At 30.9% G+C, this 14,587-nt stretch overlaps 2 protein-coding genes across 2 annotated transcripts; both read right to left on the bottom strand.

Moving 5' to 3' along the window:
• Window positions 1-4,370: 4,370 nt before the first annotated feature.
• On the bottom strand, window positions 4,371-10,068 carry LOC111694993 (uncharacterized). The gene is made up of 6 exons (XM_023464109.1): window positions 9,300-10,068; window positions 8,310-8,386; window positions 6,833-6,979; window positions 6,390-6,500; window positions 5,949-6,031; window positions 4,371-5,847 (listed from the first exon to the last, which is right to left on the bottom strand). Exons 1-6 carry the CDS (start codon window positions 9,383-9,385, stop codon window positions 5,701-5,703), a joined length of 651 nt encoding a protein of 216 aa, XP_023319877.1. The 5' UTR covers window positions 9,386-10,068; the 3' UTR covers window positions 4,371-5,700.
• Window positions 10,069-10,398: 330 nt separating this feature from the next.
• LOC111694992 (uncharacterized) lies at window positions 10,399-14,098 on the bottom strand. The gene is made up of 7 exons (XM_023464108.1): window positions 13,992-14,098; window positions 13,126-13,202; window positions 12,358-12,504; window positions 11,686-11,796; window positions 11,503-11,585; window positions 10,943-11,023; window positions 10,399-10,546 (listed from the first exon to the last, which is right to left on the bottom strand). Exons 1-7 carry the CDS (start codon window positions 14,072-14,074, stop codon window positions 10,421-10,423), a joined length of 708 nt encoding a protein of 235 aa, XP_023319876.1. The 5' UTR covers window positions 14,075-14,098; the 3' UTR covers window positions 10,399-10,420.
• Between the last annotated feature and the right edge of the window lie 489 nt (window positions 14,099-14,587).

A 14,587-nucleotide genomic window follows, 5' to 3' on the forward strand; every position in this document is an offset into this window, starting at 1 on the left:
GCTAACATATATACAACATATATATATAAGCGAAGGGCTTTATTAGAAAAAGAATAAATAACAATGTGAACTTGATGTATTGATCTATTTATCTTGGTAAACATTTCAAAATTATTGTTATATACACAAAGAATAAGACAACATTTTTTCTTTTAATTTGTTAAGTCATAATTGATGTAACTGATATATTTTTGCAAATGTTGAGAGCACAATTTTGAAAATAAATCAGTATTAAATTACAAAAGCTTTAAGAATTCAGACGGCAATCGTTCCACAGTTTTCTTTACTGGCTGATCGAATGAATATGTATTAGTAAATGGGCAACTGCTTTGATTTTAGGAGGGGGGGGGATATTACTTCTGAAAAATGAAGAAAAAAAATCTTACAGAAAAATAGTTTTGAAACATTAAAGACAAAATTATTTTATTTTTAAAGGAATACATTTTTGACGCAAACTCTAATTTTCTAATTCCCTATCTATTTGCAACCAAATGTCGTAATTCTTTGATATTACAAACTTCGAACTTTGTAAAACTAAGCAGTCTATGAAAAATCAAAGGTTTACACCATCAGGTTGCAAAGATATAGGGAGGGTAGAAAATTTCAGTTTCAGTTTATCAAAAAAATCAGAATTTTTATATTTTTATCCGAGTATATCCGAGTATATCCGAGTATATCCGATTATATCCGAGTATATCCGAGTATATCCGAGTATATCCGAGTATATCCGAGTATATCCGAGTATATCCGAGTATATCCGAGTATATTTTTATCCGAGTATATCCGAGTTTATCCGAGTATATCCGAGTATATCCGAGTATATCCGAGTATATCCGAGTATATCCGAGTATATCCGAGTATATCCGAGTATATCCGAGTATATCCGAGTATATCCGAGTATATCCGAGTATATCCGAGTATATCTCCAGGGTAAGATTAACCGAGCAATATATTTGTTGTATTAAACCCTTGGAGACTATCTTCAAGGTTGAGAATATACTTCTCTCGAGAGCCAGGGTTTATATATATATATAAATATATGTATATATATGTCTTGATTAAACAGCATTTATACTTTTTTTTTACAATTTAAATCCAACATGATGATTTTGTTTTAACACAATCTCAAATCTTCGGAGGAAAATATATTCAGTTTGTATTTTTTCAATTGGTTTGTTTGCTTTTACCCAATAAACGTCATAACGGCTAAGCCAACCAAGTAAAACATTTTTGTGGTAACTCAATCAAAAGACCCCTGAAGTTTTATGATGGGTCGAAAGTTAAAAAGCTTAAAATCATTAGAAAAAACAAGAAAATCTGCGAAAGTTTCATGATGTACAAGATTTAATTATGACATTAACAACAGCATTTAGCAGCTTACTTATATAAAAACTAGAACAAAGGAAACCAAAAGGTGTAATTTCTGGGAGAAATAGAAACAAAACTGGACATGGACGAACTTTGATTTCAATTTAATTTTTCCATGGGGTACTTTGCAGTACATCAAATTTCTACTATGAGACAATATAATAGACCCTGTAATATCAGAATAAAATTAACTTAATAAGTTGTTTAAACATTTTATCAAGGCAAATTATGATGCACACTATTCTTGGCGTTAATATGAATGATGCAAAAAGTGAAATAAGTTCCAAACTTCCGATACTACCGTTCACTTTCTTTTTATAACTTGTTTGTAAAGAATGGTTCGACAAGTTGAAAACAAAGAGTTTGATAGATTTATTATAGTTTGTGTCCTGAATACTAGTTAATCAAAATCAGGATTGTAAAATGTATAAAAGATTATTTAAACTATGTAGTGTCGGGTTAAAACATGATTTTGACCAAAGGAATTTTCCCGTTTTTTTTAACGTGAATTACTACACAGATATTACTATGTAATGCATGTTACAACATATATATATAAATGATATAGTAAGTTGAGGATCTAGTATATACTGTGAGCTTGAAGGTTGGGTGCTGCAGAGCAGTACAAGGCTCCTATACCGGAGACCAACACGGCCTCTCAACTAGAAGAAAGCTTTAATCCTCGTCTAATTTCTCTCCTTTTCTCTCTACCTTCATTCGACAAGTAAGGATAAAGAATTTAATCAAGGATAACCACTACCCAACCATCATGGCGCAACCCATTACCTAATAATCATGGTGCATTGACAATAGTTTTGTTAAAAAAATAGCCTTCATTCCAGAGTTATTTTATCAAAAACCTGAAACCAATGTTAATTTCTCTAATACTTAGTATTTCAGTAGTTACTTTATAAATTCATGATGATGATGCACAAAGTAAAACATACAAAAAAGGTTTATTTTTAATAGTGTTACCGCTTCAATTTGAAAATATTTAATTTGATGCAATAAAGAAATTGATTCTTTGCTAATTTATTTATCTTTGCAACCCAATGCAAAGATATAGGGATTAGAAAATTTGAGTTTGTGCCAAAGACTCAATCATTTGTCCAATGAAACCCCCTTTACCCTATCTTCTTGTTTTACCAAGTATCCCCCCCCCCAACCTATACCCAACTCTTTTTACCATGTCATATCTCCACCCTTCCCCCCCCCCCCTGTACCCTATCTCCTCCCTCTCCTCCTCCCTCTCCTCCCCCCACCTCCTCGTCTGCACGATGATAAATTGTTAGTTAACAATATTATTTTGATGTCTGAAGAGGAAGATAGTATTCTGTTGATAATGGTATTATAGAAAAAGTACTTATCATCATTATCTCGTGTTTATTCGAACTATGCAGGATGTTCCAAAATACTTTGCTGCAATCAGTTTTATCATTTATAATGCTACCACCTGAGTTTTTTTAATGGTAAAGAGCGTCGTCCAAAATGTCGTCGATAATTTCAAATTATTAAAAAAGTTAAACGCTCAGTATTCCAGAGAAAACTGTTTTAAAAACTTAAAACTTTAAAGAAAACTAACTTATATACAAACAATTGAACTAAACACTGTATAGTGAAACCTGTACAGAAAACTGTACTGAAAACTGTACTGAAAACTGTACTGAAAACTGCACTAAAATTTGTGCTGAAAACTGTACTGAAAACTTATTTGAAAACTGTACTAAAAGCTGTGCTGAAAACTGTAGTGAAAACTGTAATGAAAACTGTACTGAAAACTGTATTTGGAAAATGTACTGAAAACTGTACTGAAAACTGTACTAAAAACTGTATAAGGAAAATGTACTGAAAACTGTACTGAAAACTGTACTAAAAACTGTATTTGGAAAATGTATTGAAAACTGTAATAAAAATTGTACTGAAAACTGTATTTGGAAAATGTACTGAAAACTGTACTAAAAATTGTACTGAAAACTGTACTGAAAACTGTACTAAAAATTGTTCGCGAAAAATGAAAGGGCGTAAAAAAATAAGCACTTGTTGTTGCTACTAATCTTACTTCTATTTGTTGCGTCGATCAGGCGAAAATTGTTAAAAACGAGTCATACTGAAGAACGTAGCGTCCATACAAATTCAGAAAGTTCCACAAATTCCAAACAAATCATTCAGATATTACAAACAATAGTCATCGATTATTTTTCGACGCATTCGTATATAGTTAATATTTCATAATAATTTCGATTTTTTTTTTATAATTTTCGGTGGCGCTAGATTTTCAAACATTCCTGGAAAATATGAAAATGTAATTTTCATTATCGAAAATCCTCGAAACGGGAATAAATGTTTTCAAAAGTAACTATCAGATTAATAAAAAAAATAGTATGAAATATTAACTGTATACGATTTTAACAAAAAATAATCGATGACTATTGGTTGTAATATCCGAATGATTTGTTTGGAATTAAATTGATTTTTTTACGAGTTGAATATTGAAACTTTCTGAATTTGTATGAACATTGGACGCTATGTTATTCGGTATGAGTCGTTTTTAACAACTTGCTCCTCATAGACGCAACAAATAGAAGTAAGATTAGTAGCGATCAAAAGCAATTATTGTTCGCCGATACCCCCTTTCATTTTTCACGAACACTCCCTTTAAGACTGCATTCATAACCATACTTTTTCTTTTCTGATTATAAAGTAGTTTAAACAATTTTATTTTATTTTATTTTATTTACAGACAAACTGAGACAAATGGTTTATATAAAGTTTTAAATATTACATAACAAAATGTTATTTTAAAAATAAGGGAATGTGCATCTCTTTCAGAACGTTGCATGGACGCCAGAAGAACATTATTCTAGGGTTTTTTCATTGGTGTAATATAACATTTTCAATAACATTACAAAAACAAACCCTCTCAGGGCGCAATAAACTATTACGGTTCCGCAAAATGTATGACAATTATATGTACAGTACAGCTTTACATTGATCGATACTGACTACTACAGCTATGTATTTTAATCTTAATCTATAGATCTTAATACTATATGATAAACTAAACTAATATCACAGGAATTTATTATTTTTCATTGACTAAGGATAAGGTTTAGAATCTGCTAAAACCAAGAATAAGGTTTAGAATCTCCTAGAACCAAGGATATAAGGTTTAAAATATCCTAGAACCAAGGATAAGGTTTAGAATCTCCTAGAACCAAGAATAAGGTTTAGAATCTCCTAGAACCAAGGATATAAGGTTTAGAATCTCCTAGAACCAAGAGGTTTAGAATCTCCTAGAACCAAGAGGTTTAGAATCTGCTAAAACCAAGGATAAGGTTTAGAATCTCCTAGAACCAAGGATAAGGTTTAGAATCTTCTAGAACCAAGGATATAAGGTTTACAATATCCTAGAACCAAGGATAAGGTTTAGAATCTCCTAGAACCAAGGATAAGGTTTAGAATCTCCTAGAACCAAGGATATAAGGTTTAGAATCCCCTAAAACCAAGGATAAAGTTTAGAATCTCCAAGAACCAAGAGGTTTAGAATCTCCTAAAACCAAGAATAAGGTTTAGAATCTTCTAGAACCAAGGATAAGGTTTAGAATCTCCTAGAACCAAGGATATAAGGTTTAGAATCTCCTAGAACCAAGGATAAGGTTTAGAATCTGATAAAACCAAGGATATTGTTTAGAATCTCCTAGAACTAAGATTAAGTTAGAATCTCCTAGAACCAAGGATAAGGTTTAGAATCTCCTAGAACCAAGGATATAAGGTTTAGAATCTCCTAGAACCAAGGATAGGGTTTAGAATCTCCTAGAACCAAGGATATTGTTTAGAATCTCCTAGAACTAAGATTAAGTTAGAATCTCCTAGAACCAAGGACAAGGTTTAGTATCTGATAAAACCAAGAATAAGGTTTAGAATCTCCTAGAACCAAAGATAAGGTTTAGAATCTCCTAGAACCAATGATATTGTTTAGAATCTCCTAGAACCAAGGATCTTTGGTTTAGAATCTCCTAGAACCAAAGATAAGGTTTAGAATCTCCTAAAATCAAGGATAAGGTTTAGAATCTTCTAGAACTAAGGATAAGGTTTAAAATCTCCTAGAACCAAGGAAAAGGTTTAGAATCTTCTAGAACCAAGAACAAGGTTTAGAATCTCCTAGAACCAAGGATAAGATTTAGAATATTTTGGAACCAAGGATAAGGTTTAGAATCTCTTAGAACCAAGGATAAGGTTTAGAATCTACTGGATCCAGTATAAAGTTTAGAATATCCTAGAACCAAGAATAAGGTTTAGAATTCACAAATATCTTTATATGGTATTTTTTTCTCAAGCGTTCTTAAGATTGATATATTGAACTCCTGCTTCTAGAAGATCATCAATAAGATATCCAACCTCAGCAGCATCTGAGTATCCTCCAGTATGCTGAAGCAGACAATGAATGGATTGTCGTGCATCAATTCCAAAATTCAAAATCTAAAATGTTAACATTTCAAATGATTCAAAGATACATCTAGATGATTTCATCCCTGCAGATGAAAATCAAGTTTCAAATTATTAATTTTAAAACAAATGACCTGGACTAAATTTGTTTTGGGATTTAAGCCTCTTGAGAAACCATGATTGTTGACTACCGATAAAAAATCAGAATCGGAGCAACCTGCAGTTTAAACAAATATATTAGTTAAAGCTGATTTCAGGACAAAAAGTCAATAACTCACAAATATTCTAATCCTTATATCTTTAAGGTCTACGTCATTATGATGTATAAAGATATAAGGATTAGAAAATTAGAAAATTGTTTCAAAAACTCAGTTTCATTAAAAAAAAAACTTTGTTTAAAGTAAAACTTTAAATTACTTAAATTTTCCTGGTAAAATATTAAAAAATTTAGAATTTGTTGATTTCGCTTTATTCTCACGATTAAGGCTCATTTGACACATATATATATATATATTGCAACATTAAAAAGCTAAAATCAAAGCCTGGTAAATTATATTTTACTAATAATATTTCACCAAATGAAGTATCCGCAAGATAGGTTGGAAGTAGATATGGACCAGCGAACCCGAACCCGTATCCAAGATTGAATCCATATGCATAAACAACATCGGGCATAGTCAACATATCTAATATATCAATTTTAGTTAAACATGGCGTAGTTATTAGTGCAAATAGGATTAAGAATATCCTTAGATTATATTGGCTGAATGTATTTGTCCGATAACAGTCGAAATGGATTTTGCCTTTGCCTCAACTGGGCAATTTTAGATAAACGATCGGCTTATCATGATAGATATTTGTAATTTTTACTCAACCTTAACCTTTTTAGAACCCATTTAGATCAATGGATCAATGAGAAATAAGAATATGTTGCGTGAGTTTATATGGAAAGCACGAATGTGAAATGATTAAAAATGATTTTTAAAAATATGAAAAATTTAAATGACAAAAATGATTCCTTGTGGCCAGACTCGATTGTTTTGAACGACATCAGCAATACAATCTCCATATCCTCCAAGCATTAGAGCCCAACCATAACTCTGCTGGCGGAAATTCGTGGCTTCGAGGTCATCCCGCACTGCCTTCACAGCAGGGTTTATTTTATCTAAATATTTAAAACTACAACTTTAAATTGTTCAAACCTTTTGAATGGTTTAAAGTAAAGGATACCGAGAAATATTGTATCGTAAGAGGTTATCATGTAAAAATGTGTGAAACTAAGAGGTTATCATGTAAAAATATGTGAAACTAAGAGATTATCATGTAAAAATGTGTGAAACTAAGAGGTTATTATGTAAAAATATTTGAAACTAAGAGGTTATCATGTAAAAATGTGTGAAACTAAGAGGTTATCATGTAAAAATATGTGAAATTAAGAGGTTATCATGTAAAAATATGTGAAATTAAGAGGTTATCATGTAAAAATATGTGAAACTAAGAGGTTATCATGTAAAAATATGTGAAACTAAGAGGTTATCATGTAAAAATATATGAAATTAAGAGGTTATCATGTAAAAATATGTGAAACTAAGAGGTTATCATGTAAAAATATGTGAAACTAAGAGGTTATCATGTAAAAATATGTGAAACTAAGAGGTTATCATTTAAAAATATGTGAAATTAAGAGGTTATCATGTAAAAATGTGTGAAACTAAGAGGTCATTATGTAAAAATGTATGAAACTAAGAGGTTATTATGTAAAAATATGTGAAACTAAGAGGTTATCAAGTAAGAATGTGTGAAACTAAGAGGTTATCATGTAAAAATATGTGAAACTAAGAGGTTATCATGTAAAAATGTGTGAAACTAAGAGGTTATCAAATATTTGAAACTGAGAGGTTATCATGTAAAAATATGTGAACCTAAGAGGTTATCATGTAAAATATGTGAAACTAAGAGGTTATCATGTAAAAATATGTGAAACTAAGAGGTTATCATGTAAAAATGTGTGAAACTAAGAGGTTATCATGTAAAAATATGTGAAATTAAGAGGTTATCATGTAAACATATGTGAAATTAATAGGTTATCATTTAAAATAGGTGAAACTAAGAGGTTATCATGTAAAAATATGTGAAACTAAGAGGCTGTATCAAGTAAAAATGTGTGAAACTAAGAGGTTATCATGTAAAAATATGTGAAACTAAGAGGTTATTATGTAAAAATATGTGAAACTAAGAGGTTATCTGTGAAACTAAGAGGTTATCATGTAAAAATATGTGAAACTAAGAGGTTATCATGTAAAAATATGTGAAAGTAGAATATTTCCCCCCCCCAAATCTTGTTCAATCTGTGTAACCTACAGGATATTACATAAAATACAGATAATAAAATTAAACCTGATAAATCTGATTGAAGAAACCTATGAAACCTAATATATATGCTAGAAAAAAATTAATGAAACCTGATATATTTGCTAGAAGAAAACTAATGAAACCTGAAATATCTGTTAGAAGAAAAAGAAACTGTTGTTCCATCTTTGCTGCTGCTTCCTCCAAAGCTCTTAATCCTGACCTAGAGTATTAAATTATAAAGATATTTGTGAAATGTGTAATGTGCATGTTGAATGTTTTCTAATTATTATCATTTCTCATACTGATTCAATTTCTTTTGATCTTGTCAAATCTGAAATACACCTTTACTGTCTCAGATGCACAGGGTTAACCACAAAAGATAAGACTTCATACTCTTTATACAGTTTTTAAATTTTGTTCCTGGAACCATGCAACTGCACACAATTATCTTTATTTTCTGTGATTATGTCCAAAACCGACACAATTCCTACAGCTCTTGTCTAATCTGTTTTATCTGTGATTATGTCCAAAACCGACACAATTCCTATAGCGCATGTATAATCTGTTTTATCTGTGACACAACTCCTACTGCTCTTGTCTAATCTGTTTTATGTGTGATTATATCCAAAACCGACACAATTCCTACAGCTCTTGTCTAATCTGTTTTATCTGTGACACAACTCCTACAGCTCTTGTCTAATCTGTTTTATCTGTGACACAATTTCTACTGCTTTTGTATAATCTGTTTTATCTGTGAATATGTCCAAAACCGACACAATTCCTACAGCTTTTGTCTAATCTGTTTTATCTGTGATTATGTCCAAAACCGACACAATTCCTACAGCTCTTGTCAAATTCGTTTTAACTGTGATTATGTCCAAAACTAGCATGTCATGAATGTCCTGTTAGAGGTCGTTATTTGGACAATTGTTATTACTGAACGCTTAAACTAGGACTACTGACGGGGGCACTTTTAAAATCTATCAATGTTTGATACCTTAACTACAGTATGTTGAACACCGCTAGATATCGAAAAGGAACAAAATTAATTCGTAGATTTGCATAATTGATTAATACTTGATTGCGAGAAAGAAAAGTTCTGACTACTGCTAAATCTGTGGTTTAAACTGTACCTAGATTTTCCATGTGAGGTGTCTGACATCACTGGAGACAACATGGAGAGAGAAGAAATAACGATGGAGAAGATCATTCCTCGCATCTTGAATATCAATTCATTAAATCTGAAATTATTTTATGTTTTTCTAATCTTAAATCAACAAAACGTATAAATATATATATATATGTACAATATAAATTCTATTTTAAAAATAGTATTCAAATCTATCCCAACTCCTGTTAAATTCGAATTCTCGGTGAATTTTATCTAACTCTAATTAGATATTCAAACTACGTTGAAAATATCCAAGGATATTTCGAGATCTCCCAAATAATAACGTTTCTCCGTGGATATCCATTATCCAATTGTTAACGGAAATTAGATTTAAACATCCAAATTCATTGTGCTCAAATATATTAGTTCCTGGATATAAAACGTTTAAACCTTTGCAGATTTCTCCATGATTTTCTCACATTCTAAAAACATATAAATCTTGCTCAATGTTAGGTTTCCTATATTGACTTATTGGATTCTCAACCTATATGAAGTTCTTTAACACTTAAGAAAAAATCATTTTGCAGATAGTCTAAGTGCGATAGCTTGGTTGCAGATTAAGTGCAGAATTCAGATAGTTTGGTCAAAGATCGCCTAAGCGAAGATAGCTTGTTTTCAACTAGTCTACGCGCAGATTACTTGTTTTCAACTAGTCTACGCGCAGATTACTTGTTTTCAACTAGTCTACGCGCAGATTGCTTGTTTGCAGTTAGTCTACGCGCAGATTGCTTGTTTGCAACTAGCCTACGCGCAGATTTCTTGTTTTCAACTAGTCTACGCGCAGATTGCTTGGTTGCTGCTAGTATTCTTGAATATAGCTTGGCTAAACTGGTTTAGATATATATTGGATGCAAGTTGATAGCTTGATCGAAGAAAGTTTGGCCTGGTATATAATCCATATAGCTAGGTTGAATGTAGTTTGGTTGCAGATAGCTAGGTTGAAAATAGCTTGGACGCAGCTAGACTGCTTGTAGATATATTATTTGAAGATAGCTTGGTTGAAGTTTAGTTTGGTTGCAGATAGCTTGTTCTGGTTAAAGATCAAGTAGATAAACATCCTGTTCTGAAATTTTGTATTAATTTTCAAGACCAGGCCGACTTTTCAGTGTTACAAATCGTTGGGTTCGGATTTTTCCGCTCTAACTCATTTGTGTTTTTGTTGTTGTTGTTGTTGTTGTTGTTGCTATTGTTGTTGTTGATGTTGTACCCCTAAACATGTACATTTTTAAAATAACTTATTTTCACCTAAACTCTTTCAGAAGTTATTGGCAAAAATCTCATCGATTTTTGCGTTAGAACTTGCAACCTTTAAATTTCAGTGAGATAGCTTATCTGTAGATAGCATAAGTAGAAAGCTTGGCTTTAATCTATAGAACACTTTGGCTTATTTGTCACTTCTCTGATTGAAAAACACGAGAAAAGGCGCGGTTAAGAAATTAAATGTGGTTTGAAATTTGTAAAAATAAAATCACAATCAAACCCATCAATGGAGGAATTTTGTCGATATCTTAATTTTCAAATAAATTCTTGTCTAGATCTTCAAGCGTTCATAAGATTGATATATTGAACTCCTGCTTCTAGAAGATCATCAATAAGATATCCAACCTCAGCAGCATCTGAGTATCCTCCAGTATGCTGAAGCAGGCAATGAATGGATTGTCGTGCATCAGCTCCAAAATTGTAAATCTGAAAATACAAATAAAACTGTTTAAAATTGTTGGAAAATGTAAAAACAAGCGCTTGGTGAACTGTAGTTTAGAAATCTTTTAAATCTTTTAGTTATTGGAAGACATCTATATATACTTTGCTTGTCCGATTGTTTGTAACCAATAAACGTAAAAACGGCTGAACCAATCGAGCCCAAAATTTGAAAGGGAATTTACATGACCCCTGGAAAGGTTTTTTGCTAGTCGAAGTTGAAAATGTTGCCCCGAAAAAAGGTTGATTTTTATTATTTAAAAACTGCATCAATGTTTAACAGAAAAATTAAATGGTGTACCTTTGTGGATTGTTAATGAAAACCTTTAAATGCTAGGGTCACTAAAAATTACAATTTCTTAAACACTTTTTAAAATACTGATTAACACGTTCAGAAAAACGTGAACGAACTCTTTCCCGTTAAATTCTAAATTATTCCAATCATATTTTTATTAAATAATATTTACCTGTCCTATATTTGTGTTAGGGTTTAATCCTTGTGAGAACCCGTAGCTGTTTACAACAGTGGTAAAATCAGAATCAGTGCAACCTAAGAAAATATGATTTTTACAGAATTATAATACAAATTTTTTTTTCTAAATGTTTTTAATCTTGCATATTGAAAATTAGTGAAAGACTTCTATATTTACCAAATGAAGTATCTGCAAGATAGCTTGGAAGTAGATATGGACCAGCGAAACCGAACCCGTATCCAAGATTGTATCCATATGTATAAACAACATCGGGCATGGTCAACATATCTAATTTATTTATCATTCTTTTCTCGATCTCACTTTTTAACTTCTATACAGAACTTAAAATCCAAAAAAGTGCAATTTGTCAATTAATGAATCCTATTTATTATGACTAATTATGATTTGTATTTTCCTATTTTTATAAAATGTTTGACTAGGAAGTGAAACCAAGTATAACAAGTCATGGTTGTCTGATCTTAAACTTTTTTAATTTCTCACAATATAAATACTTAACACTACTCTTCTCAACGATTTTCATGCTAATTAAATAATAAGAAAATCAAGGTTAAGAAAAGAATATGAAAATTCAAATAAAAAATCAATTTAAAGTGTGTTGGTTGGGCCACAACAAGATTACAAGAAGAATAAGATTACAAAATTTAAAAATATCTAGATAAAAAAGAAAATAGAAAATCAAGATTGTAAGCCAAACAAGGTTTCCAGAAGAACAAGATTACAAATCAATCAAAGTTGCAAAGAGATCAAAATTACAAGAAAGGAAGAGTAAAACAAGATTACAAGAAAAGCTAATTAGCAAAAAGATCAAGACTATAAAAAGAATGATTCCTTGTGGCCAGACTCGATTGTTTTGAACGACATCAGCAATACAATCTCCATATCCTCCAAGCATTAGAGCCCAACCATAACTCTGCTGGCGGAAATTCGTGGCTACAAGATCATCCCGCACTGCCTTCACAGCTGGGTTTATTTTATCTAAATATTTAAAATTCGACATTTTTTCTTTTGATCTAAAGTTCATTCACCTCTGAAAGTTGAAACCGATAGGTGGTTGATTTGAAGTTTCAGGTTTGACGAAATATAAGTGCAAAAACATTTCCCTTAATATATTTTAAAAAAATTTGTTGATATATTTTATTTGTTTATAGTGTATTTATGTATATTTGTTTGCGGCTTTTAAGAATTGGGTAATAACAGGGGCGTATATAGGGGGGTTTATTTGGGTTAAGTACCCCCCCCCCCTAGAATCCTGGGGGACGCACTGCCCCTACAACTCCCCAGTTGCACCCCTCCCAATAAAATCATTCCCTACTGATAAGTCTGCTTTTAAAAAAACATGTGTAAAGACGACTGTTTTCATCAAAATAGAAAATTTTTGCGACATTTCGTTGTAACTCCTTAAGTCGTACTACATGAAAGGGGATATGACAACAAAATTATTATTGCAGAATAGCTTTTCCTAAAGATTAGTAATATGAAGATTGAATAAAGGAGCATCTTTTTCCTCTAAGAGTGAAATTATTATATATGTTAATATGTATATTATATCATATGTATTATAATANGGATGGTTTTAAACTAAATCATGAATAGAACCTGTTATATCGGAGATCAAGAATTTAAACTGCTGTTTCATTTTCTCTGCTGCAGCATTAATAACTCCAGATTGTGACCTGAAAAAAACTATGAAGATATTCTTCTAATAGGTCAATTACAAAGCTAGGATAAGACCGTGATGGCAAACTAAATATCTTTAAACGTAAAGAATTAAAGATAGAATATCTTTAGCAATGATTTGTATTTTAATGGTAATTTATTTATTTTGCAAAGAAAAGAAAAGTATTAAGCTCTAGGGAACCATGAATTTATTGAAAAGAAATGAAGAATAAAAATGTTACGTAATTATGGATAATTTATATATATATAGTATTTATTTTCAAACACAAAATACAAAATGATAATGCATGACGGTTCAGCTTAAAATAAAACACAAAAGAAAATTTATTATGAGCCAATTGAAAATATAATGTTTGATAATTTAGTTTCCATACAAAGTATTCGAAGTCTCTACCTCCATCCTTGTAGTTCCAGCTAGATTATTTATATATATATATATATATATATTTCAGTTTTTAAACTTTTATTTAAAAAGAATTATACTAAACTTAATGTTTTACGTCTCATGACGATTCTCAGTAGTCAAAATTCTTTAAAATATATATAAAGAGCTAGACCATATATATATTATAAATATATATATTTGAGCTGGACGATAAATGAATATATTTATATTTGGCAAAATTTCTATGATATTTCATGAAGTTTTATGCTGTGAAAAGAAAAAAGAGGGGCGCGAAGCGTCATTTATACTCAGTTTCATATTTGTATGATATTTGGTTGGTATTGCAGGCATCTGATTGATGTTATCTGATCCTAAACTAAAAGGTTGAAAGAAACTGAACCTGGAGTCTCTGCTTAAGCCTGGAGAAATTATGGATAGGAAAGAGATCAAGATGGTAATATTAATTTCTTTCCTTCTAAACATTTTTTTCTGAAAACAAGAGTCAATTTTTGCTTAACATAAATATTTCATGGTTTTAAAATCCTCGGAAGGTTTATTAGATAATTTCTAAATCGTAAAACTTTTTATTGCCCCGTCAATACATGTTTGAAAATGTGATGTTTATGACTTAAAAGTTAAATTATCTTAATATCCTATATTATCAGGATATCCTATATTATCAGGATATACGGATATCCCATATTATCAGGATATCCAAGATTATCCGGATATCCTATATTATCAGGATATCCTATATTATCAGGATATACGGATATCCCATATTATCAGGATATCCAAGATTTTCCAGATATCCTATATTATCAGGATATCCTATATTATCAGGATATCCTATGTTATCAGGATATCCGGATATCCCATATTATCAGAATATCCAAGATTATCCAGATATCCTATATTATCAGGATGTCATATATAATCAGGATATCCTATATAATCAGGATATCCTATATTATCAGGATATCCTATATAATCAGG

The sequence above is a fragment of the Eurytemora carolleeae genome, unplaced genomic scaffold (assembly GCF_000591075.1).
Source record: "Eurytemora carolleeae unplaced genomic scaffold, Eaff_2.0 scaffold210, whole genome shotgun sequence".
NCBI lineage: Eukaryota > Metazoa > Arthropoda > Copepoda > Calanoida > Temoridae > Eurytemora > Eurytemora carolleeae.

Bases quoted from the DNA above. Each gene is read 5' to 3' on its own strand.
- LOC111694993 (XM_023464109.1), bottom strand. From the start codon at position 9,385: ATGCGAGGAATGATCTTCTCCATCGTTATTTCTTCTCTCTCCATGTTG. The intron at 6,032-6,389 runs GTGAAATATTAT...TTTAAACTGCAG, and splicing joins TCTTGCGGATACTTCATTTG to GTTGCTCCGATTCTGATTTT. The intron at 5,848-5,948 runs GTCATTTGTTTT...TTAACATTTTAG, and splicing joins CCAAAACAAATTTAGTCCAG to ATTTTGAATTTTGGAATTGA.
- LOC111694992 (XM_023464108.1), bottom strand. From the start codon at position 14,074: ATGTTTAGAAGGAAAGAAATTAATATTACCATCTTGATCTCTTTCCTA. The intron at 12,505-13,125 runs GTTCTATTCATG...TTAAATATTTAG, and splicing joins CTTGATCTCCGATATAACAG to ATAAAATAAACCCAGCTGTG. The intron at 11,797-12,357 runs GAATCATTCTTT...TAAATAAATTAG, and splicing joins CAATCGAGTCTGGCCACAAG to ATATGTTGACCATGCCCGAT.